Below are 23,561 nucleotides of genomic sequence, written 5' to 3'. Positions count from 1 at the left end.
CCTTGAAACCTCTGTGCTGCCATCTGCGCCTCTTTCCACGCCGCTGCACAATGCGGCTACGCCGGTGTACTGAAAACATATGCTCGCCTTCGTCTGCGATACTACTGGCGAGGTATATACCACTACATACGTCAGTACATTCAGTCATGCACCGCCTGCCAACGTCGCAAGAAACCTCCCCACTCCACCGCCGCTCCTTTGCAGCCGTTACCTTGCCCTGGCCGTCCCTTTGACCGCGTCGGCATTGATCTTTATGGCCCGCTTCCAACTACACCGTCTAACAATCGCTGGGTCATCGTGGCTGTTGACCACCTAACACTTTTCGTCGAAACGTCGGCTCTCAAATCTGCTACCGCAAACAGTGTCGCTCGCTTCATTCTACACAGTCTTGTTCTTCGTCACGGCGCCCTGAAAGAACTGCTAAGTGACTGCGGCTGTTTTTCTCTCGGACGCCGTCGAGGCCCTGCTAAAGCAATAGCAAATCTTTCATCACTGCACCAGCGCCTATCACCCCCAGACCAACGGCATGACTGAGCGGTTTAACTGCACACTCAGTGACATGCTTGCCATTGTTACGTTTCGCCTACGACGCGCGGTATAGCCGGCGCGGATGCAACGGACGCCGGGGCTTCGTTCAAAGTGGCGGTCATTTTGACCCGTTCAGTGCTGCCGCAACGCCTCCCGCCAAGCACGTCCAGGCAGGTTTCAATGCCACGTGTCTCCGTGTGTGCGTGTGTGTGTGTGCATGTTGGTGCCTACGCTTGTCAAAGCGCGGCAGCCGGGGAGAGGAGCTCCCCAACTGGGAGGCGAGGAGGTCTGACCGGCGCCGGCCCGGCGGACGCGTCACGTCACGTTTCAACATGTCCGTGTGTCGCCGTCTTGTGCGCCTCATCCCGAGCCGTTCCTTCTTGCCCTCGACTCCGAGGGTATAAAGGCAGCTGCCCCGGACGCCAAGGAGAGGCTTCGATTTCTTCTGTCGAGTAACGTGGTCGCCCTGACCGGCTGCTCTTTTGCGATGCTACAATAAACATGTTGTTCTGTTGGCAGTCGACTCATCCTTTGCCAGGACCTTCGGATGTTTCCAGCTGTGCCCCAGGCCGCCAGGCCAACGCTACCCTTGGGGCTTGCGACCCATTTGCAACAACTGGTTGCCAGCGGTGAGATCGCGACAACGGAGGCCAGCAGCGAAGATATGCGGTCAACTGTATGCTGAGCAGCACAACGACCATCCGGGAGCAGTGCAATGAGCCCTGTGTGATGACTGGTTGCCTGCAGCGGAACGACTGCGCTGAATTCTTGGCTGCGAGGTTTGGTGAGTGCGGGACTTTCTTCTGAGTTTTGCCAGGCTTTTGTTAGTGTCAGAAACAGAGCTGGTAATTGCGGTTGTCGTTGCTGCCGGGTTAGTTTGCGGCAAGACAATAGTAGGCAGTAGAGAAAGCAGCATTCGGAGCAGCCATGGATTTGAAGTCATTGCCCAAACCGAAATTGTTGGAGTTTGCAAGAGAGTTGGGTCTGGATGTCTCAGACAAACTCAGAAAACCAGAACTGCTAAGGGCTTTTCTTGAGTTGGAGGCTGAGGATGACGAGCTGTCGGAATGCCTTGAGACCATTGAGGAGAGGGAGCAAAAAGAGAAAGACGAGCGCGAACGTAAAGAGCAAAAAGAGAAAGACGAGCGCGAACGTAAAGAGCAAAAAGAGAAAGACGAGCGCGAACGTAAAGAACAAAAAGAGAAAGAAGAGCGCGACCGTCAACACGCTTTGGAAATGAAGCGTCTCGAGGTAGAGATGGAACGCGCTCGTAATGGAAGTCAGGCACACGGTGCAGGAGAACGGGTATCATTCAAAATGACTGACCTGATGCGGCCGTTTAAGCTTGGAGAGGACATTGGTTTGTTCCTGGTTAACGTTGAGCGAACGTGCGAGAAGCAGGTGTTCTCTCGGGAAACGTGGCCACAGCGCTTGCTCACTTTGTTACGCGGCGAGGCGGCCGACGTAGTCGCTCGCTTGAAGAGAGAGGAGGCAGAGGATTTCGACCAAGTGAAATCAAGTCTGCTAAAAAAGTACAGGCTGTCAGCGGAGGCGTTCCGTCGGAAGTTTCGGGAAAATGAAAAAGGCAGAATTGAGTCATATACAGAGTTTGCCTACAGGCTTATGTCAAACATGCAGGAGTGGCTCAAAGAAGAGAGAGCGTTTGGTGACCACGAGAAAATTCTGCAGTGTTTCGGGCTGGAACAGTTTTATAGTCGGTTACCTGAGAACGTGCGGTACTGGGTCTTGGATAGGCCAGACGTTAGTACAGTGGCTAAAGCTGCCGAGCTAGCCGAGGAGTTTGTGACGCGTCGGGCTCGTGGAGCTAAGGACGGTCAAAAGGGTGAATTTGGCTCCAAGTCTGAGAGGCCGAGTTCACACCCATGAGAGCAAGGGGGGACACACGTAGTGCGGATGCGAGTGAAAGCAGTCCGACCGAACGTAAGGAGACGGCGGCAGCCGAAGCCGAACGCAGAAAGTGGTTCGAGACGAGGCAAGCGCGCGTGTGTTATACGTGCCAGAAGCCGGGTCACTTTTCGGCGCAGTGCCCAGAAACAAAAACAAAAGTTGTTTTTTTGTCATTATGCAGCACTGACGAGAACATGAAGCTTCTCGAGCCTTACATGCGAGACTTCCTCGTGAACGGGAAAGAGTGCCGAGTGCTTCGTGATTCCGCAGCTACAATAGATGTAGTTCACACCTCTTATGTAGAACCCGATATGTTCACGGGCAAGTGCGCATGGATCAAGCAAGCCGTGGAAGCTCATAGCGTGTGTCTGCCCGTAGCAAAAGTGCTTATTGAAGGACCTTTCGGAGCATTTGAGACGGAGGCCGCAGTGTCATCTATGCTGCCCCCCCAGTACCCGTACCTATTTTCGAACAGGTCCGATCACCTCCTGCGCGAGAAGGGGCTTTTGTTTGGTGAGGCTAGCGTTCAGGCCTTAACCAGATCGAGAGTTCGGGAGCTCGCTGCAAAGGCGGTAGTTGCGGGGCCGACGTCGAACAATGAGAATGCGTCGGAGGCGCAGCAAGCTGATATTCAGAGCACGTCCGAACTGAATAAAATTGAGCCTGTAGCGTTGAAGGCACCAGGTACTAGAGAGGAAATGCCCGACACGGGAAAGTTAGAAGAGCTATCTGCAGATTTGCTCATCGCGCCTACTTCAGATGGACTTAATAGGTTGCTAAAAGTCAGCCGTTCGGCTTTGATAGCCGAGCAAAAAAAGGATGGCAGCCTAGAAAACATGCGCTGCAATGTCAAGGAAGGTATCGCCAAGAAAAATGCTCGTTTTGTGGAAAGAGGTGGGGTCCTGTACCGGAAGTATCTAGACCGCAGGGGAGTGGAGTTCGATCAGCTGATCGTGCCTCAGTGCTACCGTCAGGATCTGTTGCGCTTGTCGCATGGCGGTTCGTGGTCCGGACACCTAGGAGTTAAGAAGACTAAGGACCGTCTCTTGCAAGAGTACTATTGGCCAGGGTGTTTTCGTGACGCAGAACACTTTGTGAGGACATGTGACACCTGTCAGCGGGTTGGCAAACCAGGGGACAAATCGAGGGTGCCGTTGAAGTTGGTACCTATCATTACGGAGCCTTTTAGACGGCTCATTATGGATACAGTGGGACCTCTGCCGGTAACAGCCACGGGGTACAGACACATTTTGACTTTGATCTGCCCAGCGACAAAGTTCCCTGAAGCAGTGCTGCTTAAAGAACTCAGCTCAGTTGAGATAGTCAATGCACTACTGTCCATATTTGCACGAGTTGGTTTTCCTGCGGAAATCCAGTCAGATCAGGGCACAGTGTTTACTAGCGCTTTGACGACAGCCTTTCTCGAAAGGTGTGGGGTAAAGCTGTTACACAGCTCAGTGTACCACCCACAGTCGAATTCCGTTGAGAAGCTCCACTCTGTCATGAAGCGCATGTTGAGAGCATTGTGTTTTGAACAACAAAGTGATTGGGAGCTGTGTCTGCCTGGGGTGATGTTTGCATTAAGGACCGCGCCGCATGCGGCTACGGGGTTTTCGCCAGCTGAGCTGGTGTACAGTCGCTCGCTGCGGTCTCCGCTTCGCATGCTTCGAGACTCGTGGGAAGGCAGGGGCGACGACCCAGTCGTGGTCGAGTACGTGCTCAGGCTCCTCGAACGCTTAAGAAGGGCACAGGAGCTGTCAGGTGAAGCAATGGCAAAGGCCCAGCAGAGGGCCAAGGTTTATTATGATCGGACAGCCAGGGCCCGTCGTTTTGAGGGCCCAGCACGGATTGTTCAAAAACTGTCGGACGTTAACTACGTGGTGAGTCTGCCAGGAAAACGGAAAGCACAGCAAGTTTACCACTGTAATCTGCTCAAACCCTATAGACAACGGGAAGCAGTGGTGTGTATTATGGTAAACGTTCCCGAAGAGCTTCCGGTCGAGCTTCCGGGACTAGGCGCAGTGACGAACAGGGAAGACACTGATCAGGTCATTAGTGACTTAATCATTAAAGCACCGCTGTCGCCTGAGCAGAAAACCGAACTACACCAACTCTTACAAGAGTTTCAAGGTCAGTTCTCTGAGAGGCCTGGTAGGACTTCTGTCCTTACTCATGAAATAGAACTTACCTCCCCAGAGCCAGTACGATTCAAGGCGTACCGGGTGTCACCCCGCCAGCGCGATATTATGGAGGCTGAGGTAAAGAAAATGCTACAGCTCGGTGTTATTGAGGCGGGTGAGAGTGATTATACCTCCCCTTTGATTTTAGTTGAGGTACCGGGCAAGGAACCTCGTCCTTGCGTCGACTACCGCAGGCTTAATTCCATCACTAAGGATCAAATTTATCCGATCCCTAACATCGAGGAGCGCCTTGAGAAAGTTAGTAGCGCTCAGTTTATTTCCACCCTAGATCTTGTCAGGGGTTATTGGCAGGTTCCACTTACAGAAGAGGCTAGTAGGTATGTGGCGTTCATTTCACCAATGGGAACATTCCGTCCTAAAGTTTTGAGTTTTGGTTTGAAGAACGCGCCATACTGTTTTTCAAGCCTCATGGACAAAGTGTTGCGGGGACAGGAAGAATTCGCTTTACCGTATTTAGACGACGTAGCGATATTCTCCGCATCCTGGTCTGAGCATATGGCACACTTGCGGGCAGTGCTAACCCGCCTGCGCGAAGCGGGCTTGACAGTCAAGGCTCCCAAGTGCCAATTAGCACAGGCCGAGGTTGTCTACCTCGGTCACGTGATTGGACAGGATCGTCGCCGCCCCTCTGAAATAAAGGTGGCCGCTGTGCGAGACTTCCCGCAACCACGCACGAAGACCGATATTCGGTCGTTCTTAGGTGTCGCCGGCTACTATCAGAGGTACATCCCCAGGTACTCCGATATCGCGGCTCCCCTGACGGATGCTCTAAGAAAAACAGAGCCCCAAACAGTCATCTGGGGCGAGACAAAGGAAAGAGCTTTTAGCGCCCTAAAGAGTGCCCTAACAAGCCAGCCTGTGCTATGATCGCCAGACTACACAAAAGGGTTCGTTGTTCAGTAAGATGCTAGTGAGCGAGGCATGGGCGTTGTACTGTGCCAAAGGGAAAATGGAGAAGTGGAACACCCCGTCCTGTATGCTAGTCGTAAGCTGACCTGTCATGAGCAGGTGTACAGCGCCACCGAGAAAGAGTGTGCGTGTCTCGTGTGGGCCGTTCAGAAATTGTCATGCTACCTAGCCGGCTCGAGGTTTATCATTGAGACGGATCACTGCCCTCTCCAATGGCTGCAGACCATCTCTCCCAAAAATGGCCGCCTCCTGCGCTGGAGCCTCGCTTTGCAACAATATTCCTTTGAGGTGCGTTACAAAAAGGGGAGTCTCAACGGTAACGCCGATGGCTTAAGTCGAGACCTCTAACGTAGGAATCCGCCTCAAAGTTGTTTGTTACTGATGTTTTCTTCCTGAGGCAGGATTTTTAACATATTGCTTTTGTTTAGTGTTTCAAAGTGATGACGTGCTTTCTAGTGCAATTTTCCCATTTGTGGACGCGTTCTGAGTGCTGCTTGACTACTGTAAGGAACTAGGCAGTAGTATAAAAGGGGAAAGAGCCTGGCAGAGCTTAGTGAGGGTTGTCTCGTGCTTGCTGACTGAGCGGTTGCGTTTCGGCGTAGTTCTAACGCTTGCTGGGAACGAGAACAAAAATGGCAACTCTCCCGAAGTCACTTTGCAGTGTCCTGTGCGAACCTGAACCTGAGAACGAGGCCTTCTCTGTGCGCTGCGCTCAAGCAACGCCGAGGGACGACCGATTTCGATTACGAGCATCATCGAGCGACATTCCTCCGGACAGCGGATGCAGTCCCCTGACCATCGGGATCTCCTTCTCCCGGCGGGGCGGTCTGTTAGGTTTCGCCTACGACGCGCGGTTAGCCGGCGCGGATGCAACGGACGCCGGGGCTTCGTTCAAAGTGGCGGTCATTTTGACCCGTTCAGTGCTGCCGCAACGCCTCCCGCCAAGCGCGTCCAGGCAGGTTTCAATGCCACGTGTCTTCGTGTGTGTGTGCATGTTGGTGCCCACGCTTGTCAAAGCGCGGCAGCTGGGGAGAGGAGCTCCCCAACTGGGAGGCGAGGAGGTCTGACCGGCGCCGGCCCGGCGGACGCGTCACGTCACGTTTCAACATGTCCGTGCGTCGCCGTCTCGTGCGCCTCATCCCGAGCCGTTCCTTCTTGCCCTCGACTCCGAGGGTATAAAGGCAGCTGCCCCGGACGCCAAGGAGAGGCTTCGATTTCTTCCGTCGAGTAACGTGGTCGCCCTGACCGGCTGCTCTTTTGCGATGCTAGAATAAACAAGTTGTTCTGTTGGCAGTCGACTCATCCTTTGCCAGGACCTTCGGATGTTTCCAGCTGTGCCCCAGGCCACCAGGCCAACGCTACCCTTGGGGCTTGCGACCCATTTGCAACACCATGTATGTTGACACCGCCCACTCTAACTGGGACCAAGTGCTCCCTTTCGTCACGTACGCGTATAATACGGCTACGCAGACAAGGACAGGGATTTCTCCTTTCTTTCTCTTATATGGCCGGGAGCCTACATCCACCATGGACACCATCCTTCCCTATTGCCCTGAGCCTTCCGAGACCACATCACTTTCCGAAGCTCACCTGTATGCCGAAGAATGCCGGCAACTTGCTCGCTCCTTCACTACACAGCTCCAATGGCATCAGAAGCACCGTCGCGATTCCTCGCACCCTCTCCCGCGTCACACCCATCTGACGCCCTAGTTTGGCTCTGGGTGCCTTCCTCCACTCCCGGCCTCGCCACGAAACTGCTTTCTCGTTATCACGGACCTTACCGCGTTGTGCAACAAACTTCTCCCGTGAATTACATCGTTGAGCCGCTCGCCCCCTCTTAGGACCACCGTCGCCGGGGGTGCGAAACTGTGCATGTCAAGCGCCTCAAGCTTTATTATGATCCGCCCGTGCTTTCCTCCCCGTAAGTCGCCAGGGTGGCTCCTTTTTCGATAGGGAAGTAACTGTAATGGGAATGACCGGCAGGAGTGCAAGCAGTGTAGCGAAGAAGTAGACGAAGTGCAGCTGGGATTTTCGAGTGACGCTTGTGAGTGTGCGTCGTGTCGCTGTTCGACCAACGCCAACCGACCTGCGCTTCGAATAAACACCTTTACATTTTTTTAATGCGAAAGCATTACTTGGCTATGTAGGCGAGGTCGTGTGCACGAAATATGTCGGCAGCTGTTGTGTCGTTCTCAGAACAGTTTAGATCAAACGAACGTGTCGCGGATTGGTAACGACTGCCGCAGGTAACGGCTGCTCCCGACTGTCGCAGGGGAACGCTATCGCGTGCAGGTTCGAAGGAGACAACAAACAGATCAAACAAAGCAAAACAAAGCCGTATTTATAATTTAAAGGAAAAGGGCCAATAAGAGACTGAAACCAAAACAAGAAAAGCACACACACAACACGCATACAACACTACAAAATAAAGGAAAAGAGTTCACCCTGTACTGAGCATCCCAGGTGAAGCGGGGATGCCTTGTATACAGGATGGACGTGGGTGGAAGAAGTGCGAGGCCTCGCTGGCGTTGCGTCGAAGGCAGCGGCGGAAGAGAACCAGGTGGTGGTAGGAGCGGAGAGGAACACAGCAAGACACCAGTGGACTCCCGTCAACAGCCCCAAGAATTTGGCGGCAGCAGGAGAAGCGTAGCCAGGACCCGTCGACGGCGTCCCGAAGAACCGTAGGCTTAATACATGCTATCCAAGGGAGCCTCTTGGCAGCACGGACCCTCAGTCCATCGGCTGCCCCCTCCAAACTTGAAACGAACGCAGGAGGCTTGCGTCGGTAATCCAGGGGAGGCCCATGGCAGCACGGACCCATCGTCCAATGGCTGCCACCTCCACGCTTGAATGACACAACCTTAGTTGTGCTGTCTCCCTTCACACCTCGGTTTTCTGACACGCCAGCTCTCCGCTCCTCGTGCTTGCCACGCTCCTCCTCGTCGTCGCCTCGCACACACCTTTCGCATGTGTGCACACGTATCGCTGGGCCGGCACGTGCAGCGCTCCGCTGTGCTACGCACCACTGTCGATGCACCGTGTTCAAAAATCCCCCAGTAATTTCGTGTGCACATCACAGAATGATTGTAATTGATAGAGGACGATGTGTGACAAAATTTGGTGTCGATAGGGTGATTAGTTAATTAATTAGAGCAAGAAAAGTCGAAAAACCGTTGAAATAGTGTAGACGTCGATATAGTGAGTGGACGGGAAAACAACCATGGACGGCAAAATAGTTGGAAAAGTGGCAAAGAAGTTGAAATAATGTTTGAAATTGATTTAAATGTGTTTGATGAGTGATAATTAATCGAACAGAAAAGTTTGATTGACATACAGTAATTAGTTAATTAGAAGCAGAAGTCGTTGGACGGCCGAATAGGCTGTACGGGGATATGGTAGGTGTACGGGAAAGCAGCAATGGGCACCAAATTTGAAAAGCCAAAATATGTGATTGAGCTGAAAGGGGGATTTAGTTACAGTAACTGTGTGAACCTCCTCCTGAAATCCTCCTTAGAGGAAAGAGGAGCAAACAGAGGCGACGAGTTATCCTCAAAACACATGCTTTCCCATTCCTCCACATAAGCAGACTAAAGTGCCCTCAGAATTATTTAGAATCGCATTCTGTAAGGGGGAAGCATATTCTTTAGCATGTGCCCAAGCACAGCCACACAACTACAAAGTAAAGCTACCGAGCTTTCGCTGAAACGTAGTAGTTGTGAAGATGGTCCAGGATTTGAACCAGGGACCATGCGTAATCCTTGCATATTAGTGTACTGCCTAGAATGCTGTGTTGTGCACTTATCCTTGTGAAGTCCTGTTAGGAAGATGCAGTGATTGTTGCTGTGTGTGCAGGAGCAGCCTAGGAGGGTCGGGGCCAGCAAGTGGGCCACCTCCAGCTGTGGGTGGTGCAGCCCCGCCCCCTGGCGGTGGGGGTGGCGCCCCTCCCCCCAAGAAGAAAAAGAAGTTGGCCGATAAGATCCTTCCCCCGCGGGTTCGGGACCTGGTGCCCGAGTCGCAGGCCTACATGGACCTGCTGGCCTTTGAGCGCAAGCTGGACTTCACTATCATGCGCAAGCGGCTGGACATCCAGGAGGCCCTCAAGCGCCCCATGAAGGTGAGCTGGAAGAGGCTGCAGTGCTTGTGCTAGAGCTGTACCACTCTAGTACAAAAGCACAAAGTACAGTATAATCTCGTTACTACAGATCCGGTTACAACGGATATTCGGATATAACATACCGATTTGTGATGTTTGGTCGATTTTCCTCTCTCTTCCATTGACTGAACTTCGCTTACTGCGGATTCGGCTACAACGGACATTCGGATAGAGCGGACCAGATTTTGGAGATAATTTGGATTCGCACTTCGATACAGCGGACTTTTTGGCAGTAAATGCGGCCTATATTCAAACGTTCCTCGGATCGCGGCGACTGACGGCACGAGCAATGACGGCGGGTGCCATTTTGCTATCGCCATCTACAGCTGCTGCGTACCAACAAACTCCGAACGTAAATCTGTCGATGCTCAGCTCATAGCCACGGCTCGCCGAAAAAAAAAAAAGCAGAGAACGACTTTAAACATAAATCGACAACCCCTGCTCCGCTTTCAGCCAGACTGGTCAAGAAAAGATTTGTCTGCTGCGTGAAGAACAAGGATGCGTGAAGAACAAGGATGCGATTCTGACAAAGCAGGTGACCGGCGACCTGCAACCGAAGAGGTTCCGATTCCGCGAGGCTTCGTATCCGAACGTCGAGGAGTCACTGCTGGTATGGCTTTGTGACGTCCGTTCTCGAAACATACCTGTGAATGGTTTTCTGCTGCGGAAACGGGCGGAACAACTTGCCGTCATTTTAGACCACAACGACTTCAAATGCAGTGAAGGGTGGCTAAACCGATTGAAATCGCGGCACGGAATCTTGAAATCGCGAAAAATGGTCAAAAATGGCAATTTTCAAAAATTGCGATTTTGAAGTCTTTAACGTCGCAACTATGCCTCTACAAAATATTTTAGCTGAATTCCAACTCAAAGTATGAAAAAAGCGGCAATTTAGAAACGTCGGTGAGCCGAAATTGAACGCCAAGCGCGAAGGTTTGCCCCATTTTCAAGCTGCCGTAGCTCCGCGCGATGCGAACCGATCGGCGCCATCTTGGTCTCGTTTGAAAGCTGGTTTCCCACTCTCCATTTTGGCGCCTCTCGGCACGTTGTAGACCCTCGCACAGCGGAGCCATCAGCACCCATTCGCAAGGGGGGAAAGCGTCGCGAGACATCTGCCGATTGGGTAAAACGGGCGCCTCCTCGAGGCCAGCCCTCTGATTGGCCGTGACGCATGCTTTGCCCCCCGCGGCCGCGTTGTTCGACTCCTTCCCGTCGTCTGCTTTCGCCTGCGCGCCCGTCATTTTTCGAGCTCCTCTTTGTTTCCTAGTATTTTTCGTTCTGCCTTTTTCCTTATCGGTATTGTAGATATTTTGGCTATTTCATCGCTTCTTTTAGCCTCGAATTTCGTGCTTTTGCGTGTATTTGCCTGCCTGGTGTCTTTGTTCCGTGTGTCACGATGGCCCGAGGCGCGCGCTTGAAAGCAAGCATGCGAAAAGCAGTCGGCAAAAAGAGACGCGCATGGAATAAGTAGAGCGCTGCATCGTCGAGAACTGCAGCTTCGGTGATGCCGCAAGCTGCTGTACCCTCGGTGGATGCGGCTGGACTGAGCTCGCCAACAACAGCTTCGCCGGTGGACGCGGCTGAACAAACCCTGTTGACGCCAGCATCGCCGGTGGACGCGCCTGGACAATGCTGATCGGCGTCAACTTCGGTGTTACCGCAAGTCTCTGCAGTGCCTGTGGATGTGCCTGGACTAAGCCCGTCGAAAATGTCGACTTTTGATACACTGCAAGTCGCTTCGCATTCCGTGTCGTCGGAAGCGGCCGAGCCGGCTGACCTAAGCCTAACGTCGACTTCGGCGTTTCCGCACGCCGCTTCGGTGCCGACGGACGCGGCTGAACCGAGCTCGCGTGCTCAACGCTTCGACACGCGCGCGCAGCGCGGACCTTGGCAGCGCGCCAAGCCGCTGCCGTCGCCGATAACATCATTTCTTTTTTTTATATATTTTGAGGAGAGCTCCTGCAAAGGGAGGAAGAGGGGCATTTTCCTCGTTGGCGTTCCATAACCCCTCTCCCAACGGCGCCTCTCCTCCTCCTGTACCCTCCTCGCTCTCTTTTTCCCCTTTCCTTCTATTTTTTCTTTTCCTCCGCCTCCTCGCCTAGTTGTTCTCCTCTTTCACAGCCGTTCCGCTCTTCGCTCCGTTCCTTTCTTTTCTATAACCTCAGCGGCGTGGTCCAGCGTCTTGTGCGCGCTTGTTTTGAAGCATTTCTGCAGTCGCTGCAGAGAAATCGATTCGGGGACGTATTTTCGCCTTCGGAACGCGTTCGAATCGTGGTGCAGCGTCTTGTGTGCGCTTGTTTTGGAGCGAAAACGCGGCTCTGCGCCTATTTATGCAGCCACAGAGCCCAGTTCATTAACCGCCGCAGAGAAAGCGATTCGGGGACGTATTTTCGCCTTCGGAACGCGCCGCCGCAGAGAAAGCGATTCGAGGACGTATTTTCGCCTTCGGAACGCTTTCGAATCGTGGTCCAACGCGCAATAACGCGAGACAAACTACCCGTAGTCAAGTATTAGGGCCAAGCATACACCACGCGACAGAAAAAAAACATAGGTCGCGTAGAGAAAGCTATTGCGGACGTACTTACGCCCGCGAAATCTCGCCGTGAACACTTACGCTCACCGACTGCAGTCAAAGAGCGAGGCAAATCCACTTTGTGCACAAATGTGGGCGTAAACCAACAAACGCTAAAACAGGGCACGTAATTCAGTTGACATTCCGACTGCGTTTCACTCATGCATATACATATCTTTTTTCAGAAGGCCAATTAAGCGTTCCTTCACTGCAAAGTCATAAGAGTTGGCTCCTCCTAGAAGCCGCTTGGCGTGAAGGGTAGCTTCCAGGGTTTGCATCGCCAAGCTGTTTCTAGTCTGTTTTCATCAGGTTGATCAGAGAGAAAACTCTGTTGCACTGCAGTGCGGCAAACAGGGAAGCTTGTAGAGGCAAAGCCTTATTTCAGGGCGCCTGTCTGCCTCATTGAGTCTTTAGAGCTCTTCTCTGCAGCGCTTCCCTCATCATCTCTGTACAGTCCGTGCATTTGAATCACCATGTAAATAGAATAAATATATTGTTGTCCCCCAATGCCTTCCTGAGTCCCATCATCCTCGTACCTCCACCCTGCCCGACCCCGCTACCTCGATCCCATCAATGCTTTCCGCACGTGCAGATGGCGCATTGGTAGACTCTCAAAATCAAGGTGGTCAAGAAAGGGTGAATAAGGAGCCTATTCACACCGAAAAATAAAAATGACCCATACAGAAAGTAAAATTTCCCTTCATTACAAAAATAATCTATTTTTCCCCTAAACGTTTAAATTCTCTAGATATAGGAGAAAATCCCTAGGGTTGGCAGGCCTGCGCCAAAGGCTCGGAAGAGCTGGCGCAGTGTAAACGGAAAGAGGAGAGGAGGAGGGGCCGGAGCAGCGAGGAGGGTTATGGAACGCCAACGAGGACTCGCGTGCCGTCGGCTCGCGCGCGCCTCGGTACTGCAGTAAACAAGGCAGCTGAGGCGGGCTTTTTGAGAGCTGTAGAGAAGTTGGCGTTACGACCACTGAGAGTGAACAAAATTGAAAATTAACTTGGAGAGGTTCTTTACGGCACCACGGGTGTTCTTGCCCAACAAAAATCCGTCCGTCGCCGTCCTGTTTTAAGCGATGCAAAATCTTAAATGGGAGCACAGTTGCATGACTGTGCTCGAAAAGTGTGGAAATGACGGGGCGCTTACATCGCACCACAGTGCAAGTTTATCGCCAAACAGAGCAGCTGCCAGTGATTAGTTGACCACAACAGCGCGTTTTCCGGAAAGGCGATGCTGCAGTGATCACCCTTGAGATTACTCAGGCACGAACGTCACATGATTCATTTCACTTCTTTTTTTTTTAATCGAAAAACATCATTATGCTAAGTAAAGCAGTTTTCGGATAGGCAGCACAACGACCTTTACCTCAACCAACGACAGCAGTGGGTGACGCATGTGGCACAGTTATGGCGTCGAACCTTTACCCATGACCTTCAGTTGACCTTTGACATTGGGGTTCCCTTTGGGTTCACCTTAAGAGCACCCGATGGGGTGATGTGAAGCCACGTGATGGGTAACCATGCGCGCAGAAGCTTCCCGCTGAATTCCAGGGTTATTTGAGTTAAGGCACTGCCAACTTTCCCCCTGAAAATTGCTGCTTGTGGTTTGGTTATTGGCGCTGAGCGGGAAAAAAGCGCGGGAAAGACCTTCCGCGCGACCGGCCGCCTCGCCATTAGGTGTCAGTCGAGTTCGTTCGCGTGCGCGGGGACGCCATATTGCTGACCTGGCCCGAGAAAGCGGCGCCGCTGCACAGACAGCGACTGGGGACGTATCTGCGCGCGGCCAACAAGGTCGAATCGTAGTCTATGCGGTTATTTCGAGCAAAAAAGCGATTCTGTGCGCCATAGCGCAAGAAACTGCGAACTATTTGTGCTCCCTCGTGTGCAGCGCTCTATGAAACTCGGGTATTGCGCGCAATTCGAGCAAAAACGTGATTCTGCGCGCCATAATGCGAGACACTGCAAACTACCAGTGCTCCCTCGCGTCCATCTCTGTATCAAATTGCGCCCGAGCTCGGGAACTCGAAATTGCGCTCGGAAACTCGGACTGCTCCATACCCCATACTACAACATGCCCGATACCAGTGTTGCTGCATTGGCCAGTTGGTTTTTCCCAGTTGTCGGCTAAAAATTTCCCATTTTTCCCCACAAATATATTTTTCTAATATATAGTAATTTTAGAGGAAAAAATACAGCGCGAACATAGCAGCAAATTTCTAGTACATCGGGCTCTTTCGCACAATTGTGTCCGAGCGCCACACTTGGCAACACGCAGTATCCGGCTATCTACAAAAGAACCTCAACGCCTTAGAAATAGTCGACCCCTATGCTGTTCCTGACTCACAGGCGATCGTCTGGTACCTCCAAGATAGCAACCCAGGAACCTGTTTCGGATTTAGCATTGATGTTGAAGATTTGTATTATTCCCTACCTCATGGCAAGCTCTTGTCCACCGTGAAGGAATGCATCACACTCAAGAACGATGAAGTAGCATTTACTGGTCGCAGTGGTATCACAGTAGAAGCCTTTTTAGAACTGCTTTCTTTTCACCTGTGTTCAACTTTTGTGAAATGGCGCGGGACAATTTTATTGCAAAAACAGGGTGTGTGTATTGGTTCTCGTGTAGCCCCAATACTCAGTAGCATTTTTCTTGCAAAAGTAGACGTAGAGATCAAGGAAAATCTTGACGGTCTTGCTTTTAAGATCTGGAGATATGTAGATGACTTTCTAATACTAATGAAAAAGGGAGGGCACGCTAGGCGCGCGGTTGATGTGTTGAAAGTGTTTAAAGAGAACGCAATGGGTCTAAATTTCACGTTCGAAATGCCGGAAAAAGGTGAACTTCAGTTCCTAGATCTAAGACTGATGTTCAAGGAGGGCCACACTTGTTGGGTTAATAAACCGCGCTCCAAAAAGCCGATACTGAACCTTTGCTGAGGGCACACAAAACTGGTAAAAAACGGCATAGCATAGTTGAGAGGAAAATCTCGAAATCGTTTTATTGAACTTAATAATACATCACGGCCCAATATTATTACCCATGATTACGAAATCAACGCCTGCCACGATGTTTGACATTTATTGCAGCCGAAGAATTTTCGTGCACTGAAAGGCCGCACCGACGCTAGGGTGCCGATGGCACCGACAGAAATCGTTGGCATGTGAAACGGTGGCTGCGATTATCGTCGCAACGACAGTGCGACCGGGCCGTAATTTTTCGTTCCCGGCACGCCGAGCTCATTAGGCAGTGTAAGCTTTATCATCGTATCCACAAGTACAGCACCTTATCGTGGACACTTCTAGACGGCATGCGCTTTACCAAAATTAACCGCACGCCACGCGCCCCCGTTTCATTCCGTCCCGATATCGTCTGCACGCGTCTACAGGAGCGGTGAGCCGCACGCAGCCTAGTAGGCGTTGCATAACCCTCCTCGCCACACCGGCCGCTCCCCCTCTCCATTCGTCCGAGCAGCAGCGCCAAACAGGCGGGACTCGTGTGCGCGGGGGTGCTGAGGGGGAAAAAAAGCGCGGGAAAGACCTTCCGCGCGACCGGCCGCCTCGCCATTAAGCCTGTTTCACATGGCGCGCCGGGAACGAAAAATTACGGCCCGGTCGCACTGTCGTTGCAACGATAATCGCAGCCGCCGTTTCACATGCCAACGATTTCTGTCGGTGCCATCGGCACCCTAGCGTCGGTGCGGCCTTTCACTGCACGAAACTTCTTCGGCTGCAATAAATGTCAAACATCGTGGCAGGCGTTGATTTCGTAATCATGGGTAATAATATTGGGCCGTGATGTATTATTAAGTTCAATAAAACGTTTTCGAGATTTTCCTCTCAACTATGCTATGCCGTTTTTTACCAGTTTTGTGTGCCCTCAGCAAAGGTTCAGTATCGGCTTTTTGGAGCGCGGTTTATTAACCCAACAAGTGTGGCCCTCCTTGAACATCAGTCTTAGATCTAGGAACTGAAGTTCACCTTTTTCCGGCATTTCGAACGTGAAATTTAGACCCATTGCGTTCTCTTTAAACACTTTCAACACATCAACCGCGCGCCTAGCGTGCCCTCCCTTTTTCATTAGTATTAGAAAGTCATCTACATATCTCCAGATCTTAAAAGCAAGACCGTCAAGATTTTCCTTGATCGCTACGTCTACTTTTGCAAGAAAAATGCTACTGAGTATCGGGGCTACACGAGAACCAATACACAGACCCTGTTTTTGCAATAAAATTGTCCCGCGCCATTCCACAAAAGTTGAACACAGGTGAAAAGAAAGCAGTTCTAAAAAGGCTTCTACTGTGATACCGCTGCGACCAGTAAATGCTAGTTCATCGTTCTTGAGTGTGATGTATTCCTTCACGGTGGACAAGAGCTTGCCATGAGGTAGGGAATAATACAAATCTTCAACATCAATGCTAAATCCGAAACAGGTTCCTGGGTTGCTATCTTGGAGGTACCAGACGATCGCCTGTGAGTCAGGAACAGCATAGGGGTCGACTACTTCTAAGGCGTTGAGGTTCTTTTGTAGATAGCCGGATACTGCGTGTTGCCAAGTGTGGCGCTCGGACACAATTGTGCGAAAGAGCCCGATGTACTAGAAATTTGCTGCTATGTTCGCGCTGTATTTTTTCCTCTAAAATTACTATATATTAGAAAAATATATTTGTGGGGACAAATGGGAAATTTTTAGCCGACAACTGGGAAAAACCAACTGGCCAATGCAGCAACACTGGTATCGGGCATGTTGTAGTATGGGGTATGGAGCAGTCCGAGTTTCCGAGCGCAATTTCGAGTTTCCGAGCTCGGGCGCAATTTGATACAGAGATGGACGCGAGGGAGCACTGGTAGTTTGCAGTGTCTCGCATTATGGCGCGCAGAATCACGTTTTTGCTCGAATTGCGCGCAATACGCGAGTTTCATAGAGCGCTGCACACGAGGGAGCACAAATAGTTCGCAGTTTCTTGCGCTATGGCGCGCAGAATCGCTTTTTTGCTCGAAATAACCGCATAGACTACGATTCGACCTTGTTGGCCGCGCGCAGATACGTCCCCAGTCGCTGTCTGTGCAGCGGCGCCGCTTTCTCGGGCCAGGTCAGCAATATGGCGTCCCCGCGCACGCGAACGAACTCGACTGACACCTAATGGCGAGGCGGCCGGTCGCGCGGAAGGTCTTTCCCGCGCTTTTTTCCCCCTCAGCACCAATAACCAAACCACAAGCAGCAATTTTCAGGGGGAAAGTTGGCAGTGCCTTAACTCAAATAACCCTGGAATTCAGCGGGAAGCTTCTGCGCGCATGGTTACCCATCACGTGGCTTCACATCACCCCATCGGGTGCTCTTAAGGTCAACCCAAAGGGAACCCCAATGTCAAAGGTCAACTCGGCGAACTTGGCAGAGCGCCAAGACGTGCGCTCTAAGCTGAAGCTTGAACATTTGCATTAGACACTCCTCGCTGTCCTGTTTTTAACCTCGCAAGAAGCAGTTTCTCGCTTCAACCAAGGAATGGCAGCAACCAGCAGAGCTGTTGCAGCACAGCTTGATTACAGGCTTGGAAGCTGCCTCATTGGTAGGAGCCTTGAAAAAGATAAACAGAGGCTGTGCAGGTCTGATAAGGGTCACACAAATGCTGAAAAGGTGAAGAGGATGGCCAAGAAGCACAAGCCTGACAGCACCCAGGACTACTGCCCAGGACTTTTGTGAATGTGTGGCAGATTCAAAGAAAATAGCAAGTGATTTTCTGAGCTTTTTTTTTGTCAAGTGTCAATGCAATACAGAGGTTTTAACAATCTTTACATGAACAGATTTCTGTAAATTTGGTGTTATTGTGTTCAGCGATGACTGGGCTGCATGCTAAAGCATTAAATTTTTCCATATGATCAGTAAACAAAAATGGCAGAGTAAGCAAAACTTTGAATGCAATTTTCTCAGCTTTGCTTTTTCGATCAAATGCCTTTGCCTTACGGAACTTTTCATAATGTTTTCATCGACTGATTTTATTGAAGTAGGTATCATTTTTTTCAGCAACACCTCAGCTACATCCTAAAGCTTTCCAATTTTCATTAAACCCAATAGACTAGCAATTAGGTCAGATATAAGCTAATTACTCCCACATTGTTTTATTTTTCCTACTTTGTTATTCATTCATGACCTATGTGATGACATTTTAAAAATTTCTTTAGCTTTAGAATGTGCAATGGGCCCTTAAAAATGACAGCATTACTTTAAAACTAGTTTTTTAATTAAGAAATCACCATAATGGCCCGTAAGAAAACACCTAAGTGGTATAAATTATTTTGCCATATCTTCATTTCTAGATGAGATATATAAAATCTGAATATATATTTGGGATTAGCATTCAAAGATATATCTGCATGCCAATTTTCAGGAAGCTGTGTTAAGAAATAAAAAAAAGTTTTCAAGACCCTCATCCCTCCTTAAATGCATTTCTGGAGAGTCGGACAGCGTCAACGACAGTGTGGTGGCGGGCTGGAAAGACCATTCGCTGCCGGGTCTGCTTGCAGGCTACGCTCCGCGAGATATTTTCAACGCTGACGAAAGCGGACTTCTTTACAAACTGAGACCGGGAAAGATGCTCGCTTTCTCTGCAGATGCATGTCACAGGGGAAGCAGTCTAAAGAACGTGTGAGCATTCTTCTTTGCTGCAATATGGATGGGAGCGAGAAAGTAAAGCTCCTTGTCATAGAGAAGTCTAAAAGGCCCTTATGCTTGCACAAAGTGCACATTCCTGTAGACTGGGAGTCCAACAAAAGTGCCTGGATAACGAAAGACACCTTTAACAAATGCCTGCTGAACTTTGACAGCAAGATGAGGAACGAGAAGAGGAATTTGGTACTGTTCCTTGACAAGTGCTCAAGCCATATGCAAGTACCAGAGCTGCAGGCCACCAAAGTGTTATATTTTCCTCCTGGCACAACTTCAAAAGCACAGCCAATAGACCAGGGTGTTGTTCACTCTCTCAAGGCAAGATACCGCACTCGCCTTGCAGAGCGCCTGCTCTATGACATGCAACAGAAGAGGGAGTCTGTGATAGACTTGAAATTTTCTGTACAGATAATCTCAGCATTGTGGGAGCAACTCGATGCAAACATTATTAAGAATTGTTTTCATAAAGCTGGATTTATTTTGGACAACAATGAGCCACCAGCACCTCTGGCAGAGGATCCAGACCAGCCAGATCCAGCACTATGGGCAGCTGTGCAAGAAGCATTCGGCACACAAGATTTTGCAGAGTATGCGGGCATGGATGCTGAATTGGTCAGCACGGAACAGCTGACAGACGACGAGATTGTTGCCCAAGTCAGGAGAGTGCCTGCCATTGACCAAGACCAGGATGACGAAGAGGATGAAGGTGTCACTGTCCCTCGAAAGGTTACCACGTCCGAAGCACTCCAGCATATCCAAGGCCTAAAATCATACTTTGAGCAAAACGCTGCACCTGAAGAAGTCGATCACCTTGTGCTAATGGAGGCACAAATTGTGTCAAAAGCTGTTACTTATTCGGTTCAGCCAAAGTTGACGAACTTCTTTAAGAAGTGCTAAGTTATCAATAAAGCATATGTTGTCGGCAGGCATTGCATGTCGTGTATTCTGTTTACAACAGACTCTGTGTGGTTATAGACCAAAGTCTGTTGTAACAGTATTTGGATTGTACAGACTTCTCTTACAACAGACCAAAACCCTGGGCACTATCGAGGTCTCTTATAATGAAATTATACTATATAGGAGAAAAAAAAAAGGTTCTCCCAGTACACATTGCTTGGCAACAGCATGAGTTGACGTGGCAACACAAGTTGATGTCTGGGTTGTCTTTTTTTTTCTTTCTTTTTATTCTGTGCTACGGGCTATTTTGGTAGCAAAGTCAGCAGTACAGGTGCTTGATACAACAAAGATAAAAGCGACTAAGGTAGCAAGTGGCAGGCACTCAAAAGCCGCAGCAGAACAAACCAGTTTTTAAACAAAGGATAGATGTTTATGGTATGTGGGTGCTCAACGTCCCAAAGCGACTGAGGCTATGAGGGACGCTGTAGTGAAAAGCTGCGGAAATTTCTGTCACATTGATATTCAAACACACTCAAGTTACTGGGGTCACTCTAGGAACTTCCATGCAAGTAATGCGATGGCATTGAAATTGTCCCCATAGACCATAATATTTATATAACAACTGCTTAATTTCGGACACCATGCAACCTCTCGTATGATTTTTCGGACACTCCTTGAACGCCATTTTTGTTTTGAACTGTGCCTCCTTGCTGCCCCACGAGGTGGTGCTGCTACAAATGCGCGCTCATCATCATCGTTTCTGCGTGTTCTGGTAGTGGCTACAGCAGTTCCGGCCTCAGCTTAGTTGCCTAAGCACCTAAGCCAAGCCATGTCTAGGCAATCCAGCTGTCGATTCGTTTCTTTCTTCGTGTACGATGCTGCGAGGAGGCCACGTTATTAGTCTGTGCAACTGGTTTCCACGGGCGTTTGCCTTGTGTGCTGTGCTGAGGTCGTGGGGATCCAACTCGGCACACGCAAACATTGCGCGAAAAAGATCGCAATGGTTCAGCAAGTGCTGCGCTGACATCGCAGAACTTGACGACGACGAGATCATTCGTAAGGTTTGTGCTGCCCCGCTGAACAATGACTCGTAATCTGAAGATGACGAACCATGTGCGCTGTTACTGTCGCATGTGGACCTTGTACATGCATTGACTGTGCTTTTAGCTGTCTTAGTGACCGCACGACCCTCTCCAAGATGCAGGCTGATCTGATTGCACGTAAATGGAGCAGCGTGCAACAGCACATTCACAATTTCCTTAAGCTTATTGCTGAGCCTGAGTAAATACGTGAAAATAAAGGGTTTCTTCGGACACCTCTTTATTCGGACTTTTCCCCGGTACCCGTGAGGTCCGAATAAACTGTCAGCGACTGTAATTAAAATTGCCCCATAAAAAACTTAATAAAATCGTCTGTAAGGCTACTGGTGTTTGCAAAAAACATAAGCTGAAATAATCGCATTTGAAATGTTGTGGAAGCCTCAGAAAGCAACAGAATACGGATGATCCAAAAATTTCACAGTAGTGAGTAATGCCACGCAGTGGGGAAGGGGCGCAGCTTTCAAGCAAAGCCAAGAAGGCAACCATCGGAGACGCAGTCGTGGGATTCGACGTGTGCGAATCCTGCCACATTTTGCCCCGAAATCGCCATTTCGGGTTTCGTAGACGTGAGATATTAAGACATGGGTCGGTCGAATTTACACCTTGAAACCTTTTAGGCAGGTACGTCAGAGTGTATTGATCCCGAATATGCCATTTTCGCAAAAAATAGAAATTTTCGCATATTTCGATCATTCAAGACACCTAGGCTGAAGAGTCGTCTTTTGAACTACTGCACCAATTGTGATAAAAATTTTTAGGGATGGTGTATCTTCTTCTCATTAGACTGTTATCAAATTTTCAGCTTCCTAGCTCCAACAGAAAAAAAGTTATAGCTTTCATATTGAGCAATCAGGTGTGTCAGCTTAGGAAAACTATCATTTCAAAAATAATTGAGATATACTAATAGTTTGTGATTAGATATCTTCTAGATGGTTAACAGTGCAGGATAAGGTCGTTCGTATGTTTTTTATACCATATCTGTACAGATGTCATCACTCTAAAAACAAAGTTCTTTTTTTTTGTTGTCATTATATGTCTGACATCTCAAAATATTTTGTGTAAAAAAATATTTAGAGCCCTAAAACCACCTTGAAAGCAGCTTTTAGACATGCAGTTTGGAAGTAATAGTTTTCCTAACTGTTTTGTTTTCCCAAACAGTGCGAACTGAGAAAAATGAGTTCAAAGATTTCAGAACATGCTTTTCTATTTTGGGGCAAAAAAAAAATGAATCAAAGTGGCCTGCTCCATAGGTCGGACTCTTCTCTTCAACACAATGCTGCTCTGTGGCAAATGCTTCAGTCCTTCTTTTCTTGTGAAATACTTTGATTTGTGAAATACAGTGGAATCCCGTTCATACGAATTTTCACCGGACCGGGGAAAAAAAACGTAACAGCCGGGAAAACGCAACAGTGAGGAAAGCTCCGAAAATAAATTAAAATGTGCACTTTCAACTATAGACTATTTATTTCCACAGAGTGCGCTTAGGACTTAAAGAAGTCCAGAATGGTGGCTTGCCGTTTTTGCCACGAGCCTGCTTTGCTGTCGGGCCGATGAGCGCGGCATTCTCCTCTATCTCGGCACGCTTCGAGATGATGCTGTTAAGCATCGAGGGGGGGAGACTAAGGTCCTTGGCAATGTCGACTCTCTTCCGCGCTGGCTGCCTGTCGACTGCATTCAAAGCGCCTTCCGTTTGCGCGACGTCGTCTAAGCACAAGTTCGACGCTCACGAGGCTTAATGCACAATGACGATAGCATGATAGAAGAGGAGCCGACCCGTTCAACTACCATGCGGCGACCGTAAAAGTGAGAGCACTTTTCACGAATGGCCACCTAGTGGCGGCCTCTCGAACTGGCGTGCGGCTTCTTGCAGCCAGTTCCATAGCCAAGCCCGGCCAAGCCCGGCCAAAACTCGCCAAAAGTCAAAATGGCGGTTGCAGCGCATTGCCTACTTCAGCCCAGGCGTGTTCGGGGTGCTAAGTTGCGACGTATCATGCGGGAACGTTTTCACAGCTACTACGTAACAACGGGGTTCCTTATACATTGGATCCTATGGAAGCTATGCCGGGACCGGATGAAAACGACGTAACAGCAGGGAAAACGCAGCAGTGAGGAACATAACAGTGGGGTTCTACTGTACTTTGAAATACTTGTGAAATACTTTTTTCTTGTATGGGTTGCTCGCTGGACGTGCTTCATCGTCTGGACTCCCATGTTCTAGTTCCAGCTTGTCGAAACAATCTCTTGATGCCATGTGCACCCTCATTAATTTTTAGTGCAGCCAAGTCTGCTGTAGTCTGCACAGTTCTTAGTGATGCAAATTCGATCTTCGGGTGATGAACCATCAACAGAGCTTGAAGTGTTCGCTTAGGTCGCCGGCGGCAGGCTTGGGCCTGGCGAATGTACAAGCAGACGCTCACTTGCTGGCGGTCGCACAGTGCTGTGTAGGGCTCTCGCTTTCGTGGTGCGTTTTCGCTTCTCGATGCTTCTCCGTGCCTAAGCCTTCGGTGCGAGCACATTTCGGTCACACCACCGGCTACCCGCTGTTCGCAGTAAACTCACAGAAGGAAGAAAAGGTAACAGATAGCAAGCGTCGAACACAACCAGAGCGGGAGTGAGTCCGAATGGCGCAA

At 50.0% G+C, this 23,561-nt stretch overlaps 1 protein-coding gene across 2 annotated transcripts in view; it reads left to right on the top strand.

Moving 5' to 3' along the window:
• The window catches only part of Bap60 (Brahma-associated protein 60), a 107,224-nt gene that overhangs the window by 34,740 nt on the left and 48,923 nt on the right, over nucleotides 1-23,561 (top strand). For both annotated transcript variants that reach the window (XM_077657274.1, XM_077657273.1), the window contains one exon: nucleotides 9,399-9,660. In XM_077657274.1, coding sequence (XP_077513400.1) covers nucleotides 9,399-9,660 — 262 coding nt within the window. The remainder of the gene's footprint in view (nucleotides 1-9,398; nucleotides 9,661-23,561) is intronic.

Source organism: Amblyomma americanum, chromosome 3, assembly GCF_052857255.1.
Source record: "Amblyomma americanum isolate KBUSLIRL-KWMA chromosome 3, ASM5285725v1, whole genome shotgun sequence".
Lineage (NCBI taxonomy): Eukaryota > Metazoa > Arthropoda > Arachnida > Ixodida > Ixodidae > Amblyomma > Amblyomma americanum.
This window is presented reverse-complemented; position numbering and strand designations above follow the sequence as displayed.